Source organism: Furipterus horrens, unplaced genomic scaffold, assembly GCF_987537825.1.
Source record: "Furipterus horrens unplaced genomic scaffold, mFurHor1.1.pri manual_scaffold_2, whole genome shotgun sequence".
NCBI classification, from domain to species: domain Eukaryota; kingdom Metazoa; phylum Chordata; class Mammalia; order Chiroptera; family Furipteridae; genus Furipterus; species Furipterus horrens.
Window position 1 is genome coordinate 163418638 of NW_028327172.1, and position 18876 is coordinate 163437513.

At 37.5% G+C, this 18876-nt stretch overlaps 1 protein-coding gene across 1 annotated transcript in view; it reads right to left on the reverse strand.

Annotated features, from left to right (window-relative positions):
- Positions 1-6944: 6944 nt before the first annotated feature.
- LOC150019857 (ras-related protein Rab-39A) overlaps positions 6945-18876 on the reverse strand; it is a 37286-nt gene continuing 25354 nt past the window's right edge. The window contains exon 2 of the mRNA XM_090268083.1: positions 6945-7483. Coding sequence (XP_090124209.1) covers positions 7057-7483 — 427 coding nt within the window. The 3' untranslated portion in view covers positions 6945-7056. The remainder of the gene's footprint in view (positions 7484-18876) is intronic.

The window sequence follows — 18876 nt, forward strand, 5'->3', positions numbered from 1 at the left end:
AAAATGAAGATCACCTTTGAAAGGGAAGAGATTTCAGACCATCAGTGAGATTCAGGAAAATACAATGGGGCAGCTGATGGTGAACGAAGAACTGTGAGGCCCCAAGGTGTCTACTTTGAAGGGGACTGAGGCATCATTGTCCTGTGTACAATGTTTCTTGTATCTTGTACCTTCTTCAATAAACATCTCTATTTTTCATAGTACATGGCTGGATACCTTCCAGACAGACCTTGTATGTCAATTCAGTTCATGTGGTTTTTGTCTTATTTGTTAAACCAAAGCCATTGAAGCAAATCAAATAACATGCCTATTTTCTTTTTTATATGCATATCTATGATTTAAAAGTATAAATTAGTAAAGCAATCAATAAATATAGAAATAGCTTCAAAAAAATAAAGGCAGAGCTGAAATGTATGAGCTGGTATTTATTACCCAATAGGGACACTTTTATTAAAATTATGTTACTGTCTTAAAAACATTATATTAATTGAAATAAGTTAATCACAAAAGACAGCATATTATATAATTCCACTTTTATGAGATGTCCAGTATTGGCAAATATAGACACACAAAGTAGATTACTGGTTGTTTAGGACTCAGGTGGTGCAGGGGTGGGAAGGGGTGTTGGGAATGACAGCTAAAGGGCCTGTTTTAAAACTAATTGTGGTGTTGGTTGTAAAACTCTTGAGTTCATGAAAAACCATTTAATTGTACATTTTAAATTATATGGTATGTGAATTATATGTCAAGAAAGCTGTTACCAAAATAACTTTTTAGAAACAATGATACTAATAATCATTTTATATATAACAAACTTGCCCTGGCTGGGTCACTCGGTTGGAGCATTGGTCCATACACCAAAAGGTTGCAGGTTTGATCCCCGGTCAGGGTGCATAAGGGAGGCAACCAATTGATGTTTCTCTCTTACATAGATGTTTCTCTCTCTCACTCTCCCTTCCTCTCTCTCTCAAATCAATAAAAACATATTCTCTGGTGAGGATTAAAAAGACACAGTATTTTTAAATATAACAGACTAAGAAGCCTAACCCTGTGACCCATAGTCCTTACCACACTGTGCACATACATTTACTGCTCCTGGTGATAACTGTTTCCAGCACTGCTGTTGAGACAAGGTGGCCTACCCTAATCTGAGCACCTACCCATCTGGTCAGATGATGTTGGTCATTGCTAGCTACCCCCAACAGCTGTATCATCTTCTCTTTGTCATATCAAAACATTCTTCCTTGACTCTAAGAATGAGACTTCAGAGTCATGACCATTTATGATGAACCAGTAAGAAAACCATTATCAAAAGTTAGTTTTTGGCACACCATGGAGATTAAAACTGGTTTCTTGGCAACTCAGTGGTTATAAGGGTAATACTAACAGTAAAACAAAGATAAAAGGTGACATTTATCAAGTGCTGGTTTGGCTCAGTGGATTGAGCGTCGGCCTGCGAGCTAAGTGTCGCTGGTTCGATCTTCCAGTCAGGGCACATCAGAGAAGGAAAACTCTGACTCCAAAAAACCTCCGCTGCCTTGCGGCATACCTCTTCAGGGGAAAGGCTAAGGGAGTAAACCCCGACAGAAAATCCAGAGCCAGAGTCCCTAAGGCGGTTTGACGTTGTAGTCAACACCGGCAACTCCTGCAGCGCACCTGAAACCAAGCTGTATTGACTCCGTCTTTCCCTTGGACCCTTCAGCTGCGAAGAGAGGGGGGGTCTGCTGCATGGGCAACAGCAGACCCTCCTTATCACCCTGCTCAGGCTCTGTAGCTTCAGCTTCACTGGAGAGGACACTCCAGCGTCATCGCAAGATGTCGATTCAACACGGGAGGAGACAGATACCATGTCACTCCCGAGTCGGACTGCACAACCATTCTCGGCGGTGCAGATAGACTCTTAAGAAGCTACACCATCGTCTCTCGAGACGGACGGCTGCCGACGACTATGTGCCAAATGCTGTTGCAAATACAGGTGGGGCAAAAGTAGGTTTACAGTTGTTCCTATGGAAAATAATACAATAATTAATAAATAAAATATACTTACAACTGTAAACCTACTTTTACCTGACCCTGTATTTGACACATGTAACTGGTTATATGTGCAAAGTCATGAAAGTTTTTTGTGTGTGACTTAACATTTCAAGTCAAAATTTAATAAGCTCCTACTGTAGGCAAGGCTGAAGCAGGACAAAGATGAAGCAACTAGAAAAAAGTCACAAGTTCTAAATTATCTGTTAAGGCATAGTGCATGATCAGGATCCCTTTTCCACAATTCTGAAATTCATAAAGCTCCAAAAACCTAAAATTCTTTTGATAACTCATTTGACAGCAAAAAAAAAATAAATAAATACATAAAAATCTGACCTGAACTCATTAGATTTTTGTCTTTTTTAGTACAAATATTCATACACTTTGCTGCATATATATTAACATTTGGTTATAGGGTTCTACCCCACAGTCTACTAGGGTATTATACAATACATAAGAAATTTCAGATTTTTAATTGATTCTTATATGCACTTCATTTGTGAATACACAGACACGCATTTAATTGCAATTAAATATTTGCCTGTGTTAAAAAGCACCATGAAAGATAATGTAAAAATCCTGTGAAAATCATACTTCTCATTCTCATTCTTTTTATTCATTATTTGAAATAAAAGAATACTAATAACATACTTTAAAAAGTTTATACCATATCTTTCTTCCATTGGTTGTCATTCTTTTAAAAATGACAAGATATAATTATAGCAAAATATGTTTGTTCCATGAAATGGAATGGAATGTATAAATTAAAACCATGTATATGGAACTCCAATTTAATAGGACTAATTCAACCTAATAACAATTAGAAGTAACTGAATGTTACAATGTTTTAGGCACTACACTCTCTATATCATGGTTCACTTATCGCGACCTCATTGTATCGCGGGATTTTTAAAAATATTATATTTAATTATTTATCGCGGATTTTTCGCTATATTGCGGGATTTTGCGGTACTGTATACGTATGTTGTTAGTTACATAGATTTAAGAGTGTAGAATAAATGTAAGGTTCTTACTTCGTGGAGGGTGGGGGTCTAGAAAGTAATACCCGCAACAAGTGAGGGAATACTGTATTTAAAACAAAAATTTACCCAGAGAGATAAAAATAAAGAACACTTTTTAAAATCTTAAAAAATGTTTATTTGTTCTATACAATGATTTCGTGTAAAATGAACTAGACAGTTAATGATTGATAAGAGATTGTCACAGCTCTTCACTCATGTGTCTACTTTCATTGGTTATTACACTCATGTGTCTACTTTCATTAGTTATTAAGATTATAGAGATACCAAACCATGCAGCAATACGTTCAGGTTTAGAAAAATAGTTTAGTTATTTTAAGGTCATGTGAAGTTTCATTGTTCAGTCAAGTCTAGTGAAAACATTTGGATTTAGAAAGAAGCAAAGATAGCTATTTATCAGCTGTAGAATTTCCAAGAGTTAGCTTCTGGTTGGGAATATATTCTATATTAAAGTATAAGGGATCTAAATGTAAAGCCTTTATAGTACCCCCCCTTTTTTTTTTCTTGAAGTTTACATGTTTCTTTGCATTTCCAACTAAATCTCTCCAGGCAGTTACTGTACATGAGTACAAATAGGTTAGCATCTGAAATGAGCTTTTAGTCTTTCAAATCCTTCTCTCTGGAAGACCTAAGGAAATTATTCAAATACAGTGCACTTTTTGAAGTCAGTGAAAGCTTTGTATTTAATTGAACCAGGGAGAATATAAAATCTGATGAAAAGCACTCTTAAAATAATTTCATTAATCTATAGGTTCAGTTTTTTGATGATGTAAAGTTGGATAAATAGATTGGTAAAGTTATCTTAATAATAAAGATGGAGCAAGGGGGAGAAAATTGGAACTGTTGTAACAATATAATCAATAAAAAACATTAAAAAAAAAAAGAAGAAAAAAATAATAAAGATGGCTTTGGTTGCCACACACAAAAAAATCATGGACTTCTTCGTGGCTTTTTGAAACCTAGAGTAAACTCTCAAGTTTCTAGGCTCAAAAAATCCTGTTTGCTACTATTATGCATATAAAGACCATATTTAAAAGCACTCTGATTACATAATCATTTTGACTTAAACTTACCATTTAATAAATAAATCATCACATCACTACATTTACTAGAAGTGTTAATATAACTCAAAATGAGCAATTTCTGTCAGGGACCAGGTTATCATATGATTGGATAGTTTTTCATTTCTTTTAAAAATTATATTTATTTAAAATATTTAGCAATTACCTACATAATTCAGTCATTTAAAAATTTTTAATTTAAATGGATTTAAATTTAAACTAAATAGATTTTAAATTAAATAATTTAAATTACTGTATATCTGATTCATGTATATCTGACTTCTAAGACATTTAGTCAAAATGTCTTTCCTGGAACAAATATTTTTACTATTTTGGCATTATTATGCATATTCTCCATAATGATATGTAAGAAAATAGGTCAGCTATTTTATATATATACATATATATCTGGATAAAGATATTTGGCTAAGGTATATATATGTTTGGCAATCCTGTATAAGAACTCAGATCTTTGTAGTTATTGTTCATTTTAAAACTGTTTTACCACAACAGCTCCTGTATAACATCTGAATGATTTAGCCCAATTTTAGTATTTTGTGGATCCAGTTAAGATTATATTTCCTCTTTTCTTCACCACACACCCAAGCACATACACACGTGACACAGCATAGTAATGGAAAGAACCCTGACCAAGGTGTAAGGAGAACCAGAGTTCTATGCTCACTTCTGCTCCTGTATGACCTTGGTAATTATCAACTTTTGGAGGCCCTGCTTTCCCATTCGTTTCTTCTGATTCCTTAATTCTATTCTGAATCTTGGAACACATCATACCATTTTGCCTAATTATTAGTCTTAATTAACATTACAAAGGGTGTCCACTAAAAGATAAATCACATTTTATATTTTAGCTGTTTAACTTTATAAGGAGGCACAGGTGGCTACACTTTAAACTGCTGTTAGGTATTCAGTTTATGCCATTTTGGACTGATGGAGAATTATAATATAAGATTTAAAATGTTAATGGTAAAAATAGATTACTTCACATTTTGTGGGACAGGTATTTTCTCATCTGGTCAATTATACTTTGAACTTACTCAAGTGAAATTAATTTAAGGATATCAAGAAAATATTGATAGTATAAATATTCAAACATTTTATAGTGATGTTATAATTTATATTGTCTCCATAAGTGTTATTGAAATACATGACCCTAGAAAATGTACAAGTATTTAAAAATATAATTAAATATCTACTTTTAAGATGCACAAAATCTGGATTCAAACATGACTTCCGATTCAATTAAGTCTCCTGGGATTTCCCTTTTCATCACTCCACTTTGGAAGAGCAGTGTTCTAGGTTAAGAGAGCAGGCGGTATATATCAAACCAGGAACTTCCCCAGGTCCATGAGAACATGCACCTTTTTGCTCTCTCCGCAGAATGTGGAAATGCAGGGAAAGAACATGAAAAACAAATTATTATCCATTGTAAATATATAGTATGCCCATATGCAGCTGATGCCAATCTAAAATGTGTATGCTGCTTTTTCTATTTATAAAGCTTTTTCACATGGTTCAGTTGATTCTCAAAATAATTCCATAAATGGTGTTATTAGATTCATTTTACAGATGAGAAAACAGATGCTTAGAGAAGTGACTTACTTGTGTAGAAATAACTGGTACAGCAAAGGCGAACTTGGAACCCAGTTTTTAAAATTTCTCCTTAAATATTCTTTCTACCATACCACTTTGGTTTTCAAACAAAACGAAGCTACTACAGTTTAACAGAAAAAACCTTATGATTCCAAAAAGGCAGCTTCATGGTGCCCCTTTGTGATAGGAATAGTTTACAGAACAGAATAGGAATGTACATGATAACATATCTGACATTGTCATCAAACTGTCTCTTCTAGCAGGGGAATTTAACCAGTAAGTTAAAAATTAGGAAACTCGAAAGTCATGTAGCAGTGTTAACTCATTATTTTATCTCTACTTTTACTGATGAGATGTAAAATGCAATTTGAATGCTAAAAGTATCAAACATCAAACCAATTTTTCTTGTCCAGAAAAATCTTTCCTACCTTTTTCTTATATTGCAAGTGGGGAAATTTAGAGATTTACTTGGACAAAGAGCTATTACTAAAAACAGTCTGTATTTACCAATATTGCTAATTTTGACAATAGTTCAAGGTAAATTGCATTTCCTTTTGTGAGAATGTCAGTACATAAATAAATTTGTTTTTCTTGTCTAAATAAGCATAGTATAATATCAAAACATTTGCTCATAAGTGGTTCTTTGTTTTTATTTTTTCAAATATTTGCAATAAAATATTTTGCTTGGATCCTTAGACAGCTTCAGAAAACATAAAATTTTCAAGAGCAATAAATCAGAGAACAAAAATGATTTAAAACTTATTTCCTTATGTTCAGGCAAAATTAAGGGAAGGTAAATATTTCCTAGAATGGTTAAAAACCTGGTACCTTAAAGAAGAACTGCTATTGCAGTCCTAGTTGATATCTCTGAGATTGTTTAATTTGTAAGTGAACAGTGCGCTTTTAAATCCCTTTACTGTTCAATATTAATAAATTAACTCAAGAGAATGTAATTCCTGATACAATCTTTTCAATCAGACTATATTTGTACAAAAAACCCATTTCAATCTGTCAATAAAAATGAGTAATATTGACATATTTGGATATTAAGTTCAGCTATATGCTAACAAAGTGAGAATGGGAGTAATTTGGTAGTTTCAAGTTGTCTGCTTCGCCTGATATTCTAGCAACATGCTCAATCTTGTAATGTAACAAGTAAGCATAGTGCTCTGAATCAAATAACTTACAAATAGTGTTAACATGGGTTTACCACTTTTTAAAATGCTTTCATTGCATCATTTTCCTGTCAATGTTGGTATTTATCCTGAAATGACATCCAACCTGTACTTGTGAGTTCTTTGGCATGTCTGAAGTCAGCAGAGGCACTCTTTCCTGGGCTTCACTGCTTCCTCAGAAGAATGCACAGTATTTGGAACAAAACCACTTTTAACCCCTTCCCAGCCATCCTGAATACAAATCTCTCCCCTTTTGATAAGGTCATATATTTCTCTTGTCAAGATAGTGAAGGATTCCTCAACATTTGTAGCATCTTTTGCTGAGGTTTCTATATACTTCATACCACAGTCTGCTGACAGCTTTTCAGCTTCTTCCCTTGTAACTTGACGTTGTGAAGCTAAATCACATTTGTGTCCCACTAGCAGAAATACAATCCGAAACGGCTGTACGTGCATTTTTGCTTCTTCTAGCCAATCTTTCACATGTTCAAAAGATCGTCGGTTAGTTATGTCAAATACTAAAAATCCACCAACTGAGTTGCGGTAATAAGATCGAGTTATTGATCTGAAAAATAAATAGAAAAAAAGGCTGTAAAAGGACAAGTTGTTCTTATTCCCACTTTTCAAACAATGTAGCACCATAATAAAATTTGAAGATACCTTAATGTGATTTACCTAGAATTTATAAGTGAACAAAAATATTCTGTGAGACTAATATGCAAGCCAGTTTCAACCACTGAACAAGAAGTTATTTTTAAATAGACAAATAAGCACTTACATGGTGTGTCATCTCACACTGTTTTAGGATTATTTGTTTTTTTAATATCTGAAACAATTATTACATCATTGTAATTAAAAATAGGCACACAAAAAGATCTGGTGAAGGGCAGAGGTTGCCAGCAAACATGTTATAATGTTAATCACAGTTATAGTCCTATGCTATATCTATTCAAGAAAAAGGAAATTGTTTGAACAGGGATGAAGTATGCTAATGAGTGTTGCCTCTCCAGATTTAGTCTCTGCTCTCTGGGCCTCAGGAAGCTGACCCTTCACAGAAAGCTTTCCCAAACTTCCTTGCCGTCTGGCTTGTAGTGGGGTCCAGCCAATGGGAGGTGCCAGCTGGAGCCTGAAAGAAAGAGAAGGCAGATATTGACACCTCCGGGCCCGTTACCGGGCTGTAACTTGACAGTGATTGTGTTCCTCTGCTTGTGGCCAAGGCTCCTGTTGGGTAGTCCCACTCCCATTGCTATGACTTTCACCAGGTTCTGCTGACTTCATCCCCTTCTCTTGCCCCTTCTGCCTTCCCACTGTTGCTGTCCCTGAATGCTTCACCATTCTTTGTTGGTGCCCTTGATCTTTCCCACATTTCTGTAAATGGTTACTTCATTAAACTCTTCAATTAACCTTCAAGTGTGCCATTTGAATCATGAGGCAAGGTAGCAAGGCCATACACTGTTTTATATTTCTTGCTTTTACAATGTTATTTTCTCTACCTAGAATGTCTTCTATCTTTTTTTGCCTAGCAAACTTTTATTTCTCCTTCAAGTCAGATAAAATATATATATATATATATGAGAAGGCTTCCCTGCCATTGATCTCCCCACCTCCACCTCTCTTGGGCACTCCTCTGATAGTCCATTAGACCTTTGGCACACTGCCATTATATCAATTTTCATAATGTTTTGATTGGAGGTGCTGGTATGTCTCCCACTAAATTCGAGGCTCTGTGATGGTCAAATATTTTTCATCTATGTACCTAACAATTACATTGCCTGGCAAATGATAGATAGCATTTAATATTTGTTATACTGGATTAATTAATTTTATTGGAGGAAAAGCATTAAGGGCATGTGTCTCAGTTTCTGAGTTGTCAATGATTCTGAGGATTGAGATAATCTTTAAGTAAACTCATCTGTTACTTGCACGATTCATCTAAGATCTTTGTGGAGGACCAGTGGATTACCTGGTACTTTCAACTTTTGCATACCTTTATTGTCCTTATTGCTGAAATTATAGCTCAGTTCTGTGACCCGATACCACAAGTACCATTAGTTGTGGAAGTGTGAAGAAAGCATTTTACCTCCCCTTTCTTGCCATTTCTTCTGCTTTCCTGTTTCTCCACAGAATTTCCACCACAGAGATTCTCAAGTGATATACTTAATGTTTTTTCTCAAGAGCTATTGATAATAAAAAAATCATCTCCCACTATCTTTAGCAGGCTACAAATAATGTAGTTCATTTAAGTTGTTGCTTTAAAGTTATTTTTGAGGAATAATTAATGTTATTGTTCTGCTACTCATCTTTATTTGTGTGAATTCAGGCAGATGTACACTGCCTTAAAAGAAACTTAATCATAAAGTTACGTTATTAGACTGAGAGCTTTAATTTATTCAGCACCAAGTCTGCATTAATTTTATTTCCCTTCCTACTTAATTTACCATTAGTATGATTTTTAAAAACATGCTTTTGTGGTTGAAAACTCAATGTTGAAATGATTATATATTAGGCAGAGGCATGTATTACACTGTAGGAAATACTGTTTGCTAATACCTTGTATTTAATTTTGAAAATATTTGGAATACAGTTGGCAAATAACTATAAAGTAAGATTACAGCAAAGTATGTGCAATTATGCTATAAAACAGCCCATATTAATGATTAGTTAGAATAAAGGGTCTCAATATGACATCTGCCACTTTCTACATAATGAGTTGATCTCCAGTTTCTGGGTGCAGGAATAGATAATAGGTTTAAAATTCTGATGTGGTTAGGCTTCAGATTAAGATATGATTGTCCTAGAAGGTAGGTTTTCTCTAAAACAATTGGGCATTCCTGCTGTCAATCATTTAGGGCAGCGATTTTCAATCTTTTTAATCTCATGGCACACATAACTAATTACTAAAATCCTGCAGCACATCAAAAAATATATATTTTTTGCCAATCTGACAAATAAAATAGGTATAATTTTGATTAATTCACACTGGACAGCTATTGTTGTATTGGCTGTTGTCATTTTTTAAACTTATTTTTATTTATTTTTTAAAAAGATTTTATTCATTTTTAGATAGAGAGGAAGGGAGGAAGAAAGAGAGAGAGAGAAACATTAATGTGTAGTTGCCTCTTGCACACCCCCAACTGTGGACCTGGCCCACAACCCAGGCATGTGCCCTGACTGGGAATTGAACTGGCGACCCTTTGGTTTGCAGGCTGGCACTCAGTCCACTGAGTCTCACCAGCCAGGGCTACTGTCATTTTTAAAATTTGACAATATAAGGGAAAAGAAGTCAGTGCCCTTGGTTCAATAGTCAGGTATTGCATGTTTTAAAAATTCTTACTGCATGCCAGTTGAAAATCATTGATTTTGGAGAAGACATAGGCCTTCAGACTGAAAACTAAAACTTGAAAGGCAGCTCTTACAGAGAGGGTAAGGGAGAATCTTTCTTGGATTTCCTCTCTTGAGTCAGGACATTTAGATCTCTAGAAGTTCTTGAAGGCATTATAAGGGGGTAGGGAACAGATTCTAAAAGAACTGGGTAGGTAGGCCTCTCTATAAAGAATTCAAGAGTTGATAATGAGTAACAGTTCTTTATAAGCAATGACATCTTGTTTCATGTTACTTTATATTGATTTCCTTCTGGGTTTTGAAAGTCTCACTGAATGAATGGATGATTTTAAAAAGGGGAAAAAACTAGGGAGGCAGAGAGAGGAGAAATAAATGAATGGATTATAATCAGGTCTCAGGTGTGTTATGGGAGAATTAAAAGTTATGAGACTATACTCTGGCACTACATACTGGTAAAGGAGATGCAGCATCCTCTAAACCCAGTGTGATGGTGGTATGATTGGAAAGGTGAACTATGGAGAACAGGGATCAGGGTTATAAACTCTTAATTGCATCTTATCCCTCCCATGTGGAAGATCTGGTTTTGATCACATAAAAAAACAAAGAAAACCCTATTGGTACTTTAAAATTTTTTAAAAAAATTATTAATTTTAGAGGGAGAGGGAAACATCAGTTGGTTTCTTCCCATACATGCCCTGACCAGGGATCAAAGCTGCAGCCTAGGTATGTGCCCTGACCGGGAATCGAATCCCAACATTTTGGTATACAGGATGATGCTCCAAACAACGAGCTACACGGGCCAGGGCCCTCTTGGTCGTTTTATACCTAGAAAGCTATAACATAAGCAACTCCTATCCCATTTTCAAAGAGTAGTCTTCTCTCAGAATATTTTCTCCTCCTTCTTGCCTTAACTGAAACCTGCTGGTCCTTGAGAACTCAACTTTCTCTGCAGCATGCTCATGTTGCTCATTCTATGGGCTCAGGAGGTGGCTGCTGCCTCCCCAATGCCACTTACAGATAATTATTCTCTCCCAACCCTGTTGTAAAAAAAAAAAAATCCCCTGCTCCTTTGAGGTTTATGCCATCTGGCTCTATCATCTGCTGTCATTTGCCAACTGCTTGGTCATTCTCCATGTACTGAAGACGCACTAGGCTTTGATTTTCTTTCTATTCCAATTCCTGTCATTCTGCTCACTGATTTTCATCTCCATTTAACTTTCTGATGTCATCTCTCAGTTTCTTGACTTCTTCATCTCTAATGAACTTTCCCCTCCATTCCGCCTTTCTCATCCACTCCTTGTCAACATCAGAAATGTTCACTATCCCCAAAACTAAAAGTTTAATCCACTTTTTGACCAAATTCTCACAGTAAACCAGCATATTTTTACTTTAATAATTATTTAATTTTATTAAGATCTGTAATTCACTGACCAATGATATGACTTTCTCTCCATCAATATCTTATTATCTTTACCTCCTTCCATATTGTAGTTCTATGAAGCATTATTATAATTTTTCTCTTGGAAACATCTCTATTCCCAAGCCCCTCCCTGTGTCATCTTCATTTGGGAAAACTATATCTGGACTAGTCCAGCATGCAGCTGAATGTTTCTGAGGAAAAGCACTCAACCAGACAGGTTGGTGTCACTATGAATTAATTATACCCAGTCCCAAATGGACACGCAATATTGTCAAGGAATACTGCTGGTACCAGGAAAGTCTTCTCCCCATTTCTTCACATTTAGGCTTCTACCATAGTAAGAAACAGAATTTCTAACCAACCTTCCTCCCCACAAGAAAACTGAGGGAACATTTTACTCTTCTTATAAGATTCCTCCATAGAAGGAAGCACGGCTGCTGTCTGGCTAGTCTGTTTCTCAGACTGGTGGGCAGAATCACCGTGTTCAAGGACAGTAAGTACTCTTGCATAGCATCCCTTTGCTCTCCTTTCCACTTTCTGAATCCTTGATGTCGGTTTACTAATTATAAGAGGTAGACAGCTGACATGTCTATGCTCATCTCTGAATATTGAGTGGTTCTTTAGTGCCTGGCACATAGTGGGCACTCAATACATTCTTAGTGGGTGAATGGTTGATTTGGTAGGAACCATGAATATAGCTGTTGGGGAAATGGGAGACATGGCAGAGGGAGTAAGGAAGTTTGAAGGAATGGGATACTAATGGTGCACAAAAAAAGAAAAGTGCCCAACACTAGGCCACTAAGTTGCTACGAGCATGTCACTGTCAGAGGAGGGTGGATAAATTAAATATATGTATATGCATCCTAAATATAGGTTGGTCCAGAAGGTATCCAGCCATGTAATATGAAAAACAGACATTTATTGAAGAAGATACGAGATACAAGAAACACTGTACAAAGGACAGTGATGCTTCAGTCCCCTTCAAAGTAGGCACCCTGGGACCTCACACAGTTCTCCCAACTGACATCAGCCGCTCCATTATATTTTCCTGAATCTCATCGATGGTCTGAAATCTCTTCCCTTTCAAAGGTGATTTTTAGTTTTTGGAAAAGCCAGAAGTCATAGAGTGCCAAATCTGGACTATAACGGGGCTGAGTCACCTGGGTGATTTGATGTTTTGCCAAAAATCTCTGCACAAGACATGATGCATAAGTGGGCACATTGTCGTGATGAAGCTGCCAATCACCAGTTGCCCATAGCTGTGGCCTTCTGAATCATCTGAATAGTTTCCATGGAGGGATGTTCAAGCTTAACACAAAATTTGATGCAGATTTGCTTTTCTAGTTGCTTGGTCACTTTAAATGTGACAGCCACATAGTACACATGCTCACTCAATAGGCATCTACCACCCCCACTGACTAGTACAGTGAAGTCGTCATTGTTCATGCATGTGCATTCCAGTCCACTCTCCTTGGCTGCCAGGTTACACTGATGTCAACCAAACTGTCCTGGTTATATTAATAATGGCTGGACTTTTTCCAGACAGACCTCATCATATGTCCCATGAAAAATGGTAGCCAGTAATCTCTGTAAAGTTTCTGTGGTGGAGGAGGATCCATTAATCTGGAGTATGCTGAAAAAAAAACCTCCAAAGATAAGTTGTGGTTATCTTATGCCACTTCCCAAGAAGAAAAGAACATGCCTGGTGGACCTTTTTGGGTCTTGGAAGACACTTGTGTGGTATTTGGATGCACTTCTATGACCCATTAAGTGGGAGACCCAAAAGGCTACCAACAGTTTTAATAGGGCTGAAAGCAAGGGAAGTCCCTTAAGCTGCTTGAAGCTACAATGCAAGCAGCTTTGCCTTTTGGCCCATGGACCACCAGTTTTAATAGTGCTTGCCTGAAGTGCCTATAACAGACTGGGATGCTCTATCAAGTCTGGGGGAGGTTCCACTGGACAATTACAGGAGTGGAATTTTGGAATTAAGGCATGCTCTCTTTGTCAAGAGCAGTTTCAATTTTGAGAAATAGTTTGTGGCTTTACACCCTTTCTTTAGTAAGAGCTCAAATATGTGGCTGTGGAACATCAAGTGACTGCAATCTAAGTGCTCATCAAGAGCCGTATGTTCTCTGACTCACCAGGCTAGAACTTTGTCAACAAGCAGAAGTCACATATACAGGCAGGAATAGGGGTAGAACCTGAGGGGACCTAGAGTAACAAGGCTCAAATACCCCTCTGCACACCTACTTCTGCAGCACCCTCTCAATGTGTGGCCTTATTTGGATTTCACTATAATTAAAGAGGGAAAAATTTCAAGTCTGCCTTACAGATGACTTGAAACCATATGCTGCCATTGGTCAGTTCCACTCAGCTTGAAGGTCAGTGGAAAGGTCAGTGGAAAAGAGAAACCCTTCCATTTGTGGAACTTCTCCCAGAGGAAGAGATGGAGATGTAGGTAAGAATCTACACCAATTCATGAGCAGAGGCTAAGTCTGGCGTGTTGGAAAAAACAAGAGTGGAGGACTGATAACAAGGAGATACTGGGGAAGAGGTATGTCGAGGGGTCTAGAGTATGTGAATACTTGTATCCTATATAAATTTCAACAACCGCGCCCCCACCCCCCGGAGAGGAGTTCCTAACAATCGGTTAAACAAAACATTTTGTCCTATAGTTAACACTTGGTACACTTTCACCCAGTTTGGACTCAAAGCGGTCATGGTAGAGAGATGGAGGGTGTGATTGGGCTCAACAGAGACTTTCTTTTACCTGGACTGTCATTGCTTAATACCCAGTTTTCCAGCAGCTACTGACATCTTGGATATGGTACTTTACTCAAGAGAGCCATCATGGAACAGACACTGTAAGACATTTAATCTGGACTCAAATGATACTAGCACCACCATCCATGAACTTATGAAATGCCTTATACAGCCATGATATCTTTTACTTTGATACAGAGCAAAGACCTTACTTAACAGAGGTAGAGATAGGGAAACAGGCTGATGCCAGGGAATTCACTGATCTTGTCACTGCCACCTAGAGGCACCTTGCCCTATAAAACTGTGGAATGGGTATTAAGATTCAGCTATGCCCATGTTCGGATTTGTAAAATTTTGGCATGATCCTCAGGATGTATGTTCTAAACCAGTGAGGAATAGAGTAGATGGCATTTTCCCCATGAATAAATGCTGTGGTTTGGGAAACAAGGGGTGAAAGTGGGGGTGATGGAGGCTCTCACAATTACACTTAGGAAGTCCCTAAATTTTTTGTTGCTTCTAATCTCCATAATTCTAAATTATACTGATATAAAGGTTTTAGTATCCAAGGAAGAAATGCTTTCCAGACAACTATGCGATGCTTCTACTGAATTAGCGGAGACTGCCTACAGGCCATTTGGGGATTTTTTTTTTTTTTAAGATTTTATTTATTTTTAGAGAGAAGGTAAGGGAAGAAGGAAGAGGGAAGAGGGGGAGAGACACATCAATGTATGGTTGCCTCTCACATGACCCCAACTGGGGACCTGGCCTGCAACCCAGGCATGTGCCCTGACTGGGAATCGAACCAGCGACCCTTTGGTTTGCAGGCCAGCACTCAATCCACTGAGCCACACCAGCGAGGGCCATTTGAGGATTCTTTTGGCAGTGGGTAAACAGGCAAAAAAGAGACAAGAGTTTTGTGGGGACCACACTGGCCTCCCAAGGCTTTTGCTGACTAGAACTCCTGGGATTTTCTGATTAATTTCAAGCCTAGTCCCTCCAGTTTTCTCATGAAGTCTGTGCCTCATACATGCTACCAGTTACTTTCAATTTCGATTAAGGTCCTCAAGTTGATTTTGTTGCTGGCAACCAAAGACCTGATTGATAGTCTGCATATATTTTTAAAGAAAAGAATGACACAAAGCAAAGTCACAAATATTTATAAACTTTCAACAGTTTCAATCTTTGTTAAAATGATTGTGCTAAAAAACACATGAGATCTAGCCCTCTTAACAATTTTAAGTGTATGGTAGAGTATTCTTAACTCTAAGCACAAGTTGTAGAGCAGATCTCTAGAACTTTTTCATCTTGTATGACTGAAACTACACCCATTGAGCAGTAGCTCATCTCGTTCTCCTCCCACTCCCAGGCAACCACTATGCTTTCTGCTTCTATGAGTTTCACTAAATACCTCATATAAGTGGAATTAGGCATTATTTGTTCTTCCTTCTTGGACAGGCTTATTTTACTTAGTACTGTATTAGGTCTTCAAGATTCATCCATGTTGTGGCATATTAGAGGATTTCCTTTTTTTAAATGGCTGAATAATATTCAATCATATGTATATATTGCATTTTCTTTATTTACCCACAAAGTTTATTCTTATATGTATATTTGCTTTAGAATAGAAAAAATTATCACCTTGTTTATGTAAACATTTTAACTGTTACTCCTCTTTTATACCTGAAATACATAGACAAATGATATTGACCATTGAAGTTTGCTTACATTTACAATGAATTACTTAATGTATGAACAATACAATCAAGTGTGAATGATATCCCTTGGCGAATTAGCAATTTTTTTTTTAGACAAATGACATGATTACTGAGATTCTAAAACATGTAAATGATATCTCAAATTAAAGTTGTCTAGTTTCCTGAAAGATGTTAGAAACAGGTTGCTGTTGTCATATGAAGGATAAAACTCCACAGGCTATAGAATGCTCAAGATTATTTAAACTAGTTAGTTATTTATATATAAAATTTTATCTGAAAGTAGCAAGATTATATACATCTTATATGCTGTTATGAGCTTGGTTGGATGTACATAGGCCTCTTTAAAAAGCAACAAAATATAGAGCACTTGTGGACTTAGGCAAAACGAACCAAATGTTCCATCCTGGAAATGCCCTTCTTGTGGCTTTGCCAATTGTAAAATAGGCAATTAGAGGATAGAAGTACTTTGATGCCAAAGGCTGTTGGTAGTCTATAAAAGCATTAATCTTGTGAGAGCCTCTCTTCACCATGGCATGACACTCTGACCACCCTTTAGGGAATACTCATTATGTTTTATTTACCTGCTTCACTTGCCTTATAATCTCGACCTTTCAGACTGCTTTCATGAGACTAAACAAGTCTTACCGTTCTTTTTATTATTACTGATATTAACAGTCTCTGCCGTTGCTTAAGATTATGAAACTTGAAGCTTATAACTTATATTTCTCTTTTTTCTTTTTTAAAGTGTATTTTATTATGTTGTTACAGTGGTTCCAATTTTCCCCCCTTTGCTCCCCTCAGCCCAGTACCCCCCTTTCCCCAGCAATCCCACCCCTTAGTTCATGTCAATGGGTCGTGCATATAAGTTCTTTGGCTTCACCCTTTCCTATACTATTCTTAACGTTCCCCTGTCTATTAGTACCAAACAATTATGCTTCTTAATCCCTGCACCATTTCCACATTTCTCCCCATGCCCCCTCCCAGATGATAACCCTCCAAATGATCCCCATACCTATGATTCTTCTCCTATTCTGGTTTGCTTAGCTGCATTTTGTTTTTATTTTTTAGATTCAGTTGTTGATAGTTGTGAGTTTGTTGTTATTTCAGTGTTCACAGTTTTGATCTTCTTTTCTTAAATAAGTCCCTTTAACATTTCATATAATAATGGCCTGGTGATGATGAACTCTTTTGGCTTTACTTTGTCTGGGAAGCACTTCATCTGCTATTCCATTCTAAATGACAGCTTTGCTGTACAGAGTAATTCTTCGTTGTAGGTCCTTGCTTTTCATCACATTGAATACTTCTTGCCAGTCCCTTCTTGCCTGCAAAGTTTCTTTTGAGAAATCAGCTGATAGTCTTATAGGCACCCCTTTGTAGGTAACTCTCTGCATTTCTCTTGCTGCTTTTAAGATTCTCTTTTTATCTTTCACCTTTGGCATTTTAATTACGATGTATCTTGGTGTGATCCACTTTGGGTCTAGCTTGTTTGGGACTCTGTGGTCCTGGACTTGTATGTCTCTTTCCTTCACCAGATTTGGGAAGTTTTCCTTCATTATTTTTTCACATAATTTCTTTGTCTTCCTCTTCTCCTTCTGGCACCCTATAATTTGGATGTTGGCACGTTTAAGGTTTTCCCAGAGGTTCCAAGGCCTCTCCACGTTTTTTTCAATTCTTGTTTCCTCATTCTGTACCGGTTGACTTTTTTCTTCCTTATGTTCTAAATCATTGATTTGAAGCCTGGTTTCCTTCCCTTCACCATTGGTTTTGTGTGGATTTTCCTTCGTTTCACTTAGCATAGCCTTCACTCCTTCTCTTAAGGGTTGTGGATTTTCCTTCGTTTCACTTAGCATAGCCTTCACTCCTTCTCTTAAGGGTTTGCCATATGCAAGCATATCTGTCAAAACTGTGAGCATCTTTATTAGCAGTGTTTTGAACTCTTCATGTTAGGTTGGCTATCTCCTAGTCGCTTAGCTCTCCCACTGGAACCTTGATCCCTTCCCCCTTTCGGGCCATACTTCTCTGTCTCCTCATCTTGACAGGCTCCTGTGTTTGTTTGCCTCTGTGTCTTAGGTAGAGCTGTCACTCCTGTTATATTTATTGTAAGGGGAGGAGCTTTAGGTATTCGTCATAGTGGGCGACCCATTTCACCACATTGTGGCACTGTATGTGGGGGAGGGGTCTGAGAGGGAACAATGCCACCTGCTCAGCATTTACCTCTTTTCCAGGCACTTCTCCCACTTCTGTATGGGACTGGAGCCTCTCTAGCTGTTGTCCTGGCCACTGTTCCCAGAGTGGGTGGGTCTGTGGATGTTCTAGGACTGTGGGGGCCCTTTAAACAAGTAGACTCTGCTGAGAGACTGGCAGCTTCTTCCTCTGCCCCAGCCCCCACTGGTTTGCACAGACAGAAGCAATGAGGCTTGATTTTCCCGTGTTGGGACCATGAACTGCAGTCTGGTCAGGAGCTGGTAACGCTTCCCACGTGTACTCCCCACTTTTTAAAACGTGTGACTGCGCTTTCCACTGGCTTGCAGCTGCCGCCACTGCTGCTGCCACCACACTGCATTCTCTCTGCCCCGGCTCCACCCCTCCTACCTGTCTGGATGAGTATTTCTTCTTTATATCTTTGTTGGACTTCCATGCAGCTTGATTTTCTGAAACTTCTGGTTGTCTCTAGTTTTGTGGTAGTTGTATTCCTTCTTAGTTGGGGCGGGAGACCCA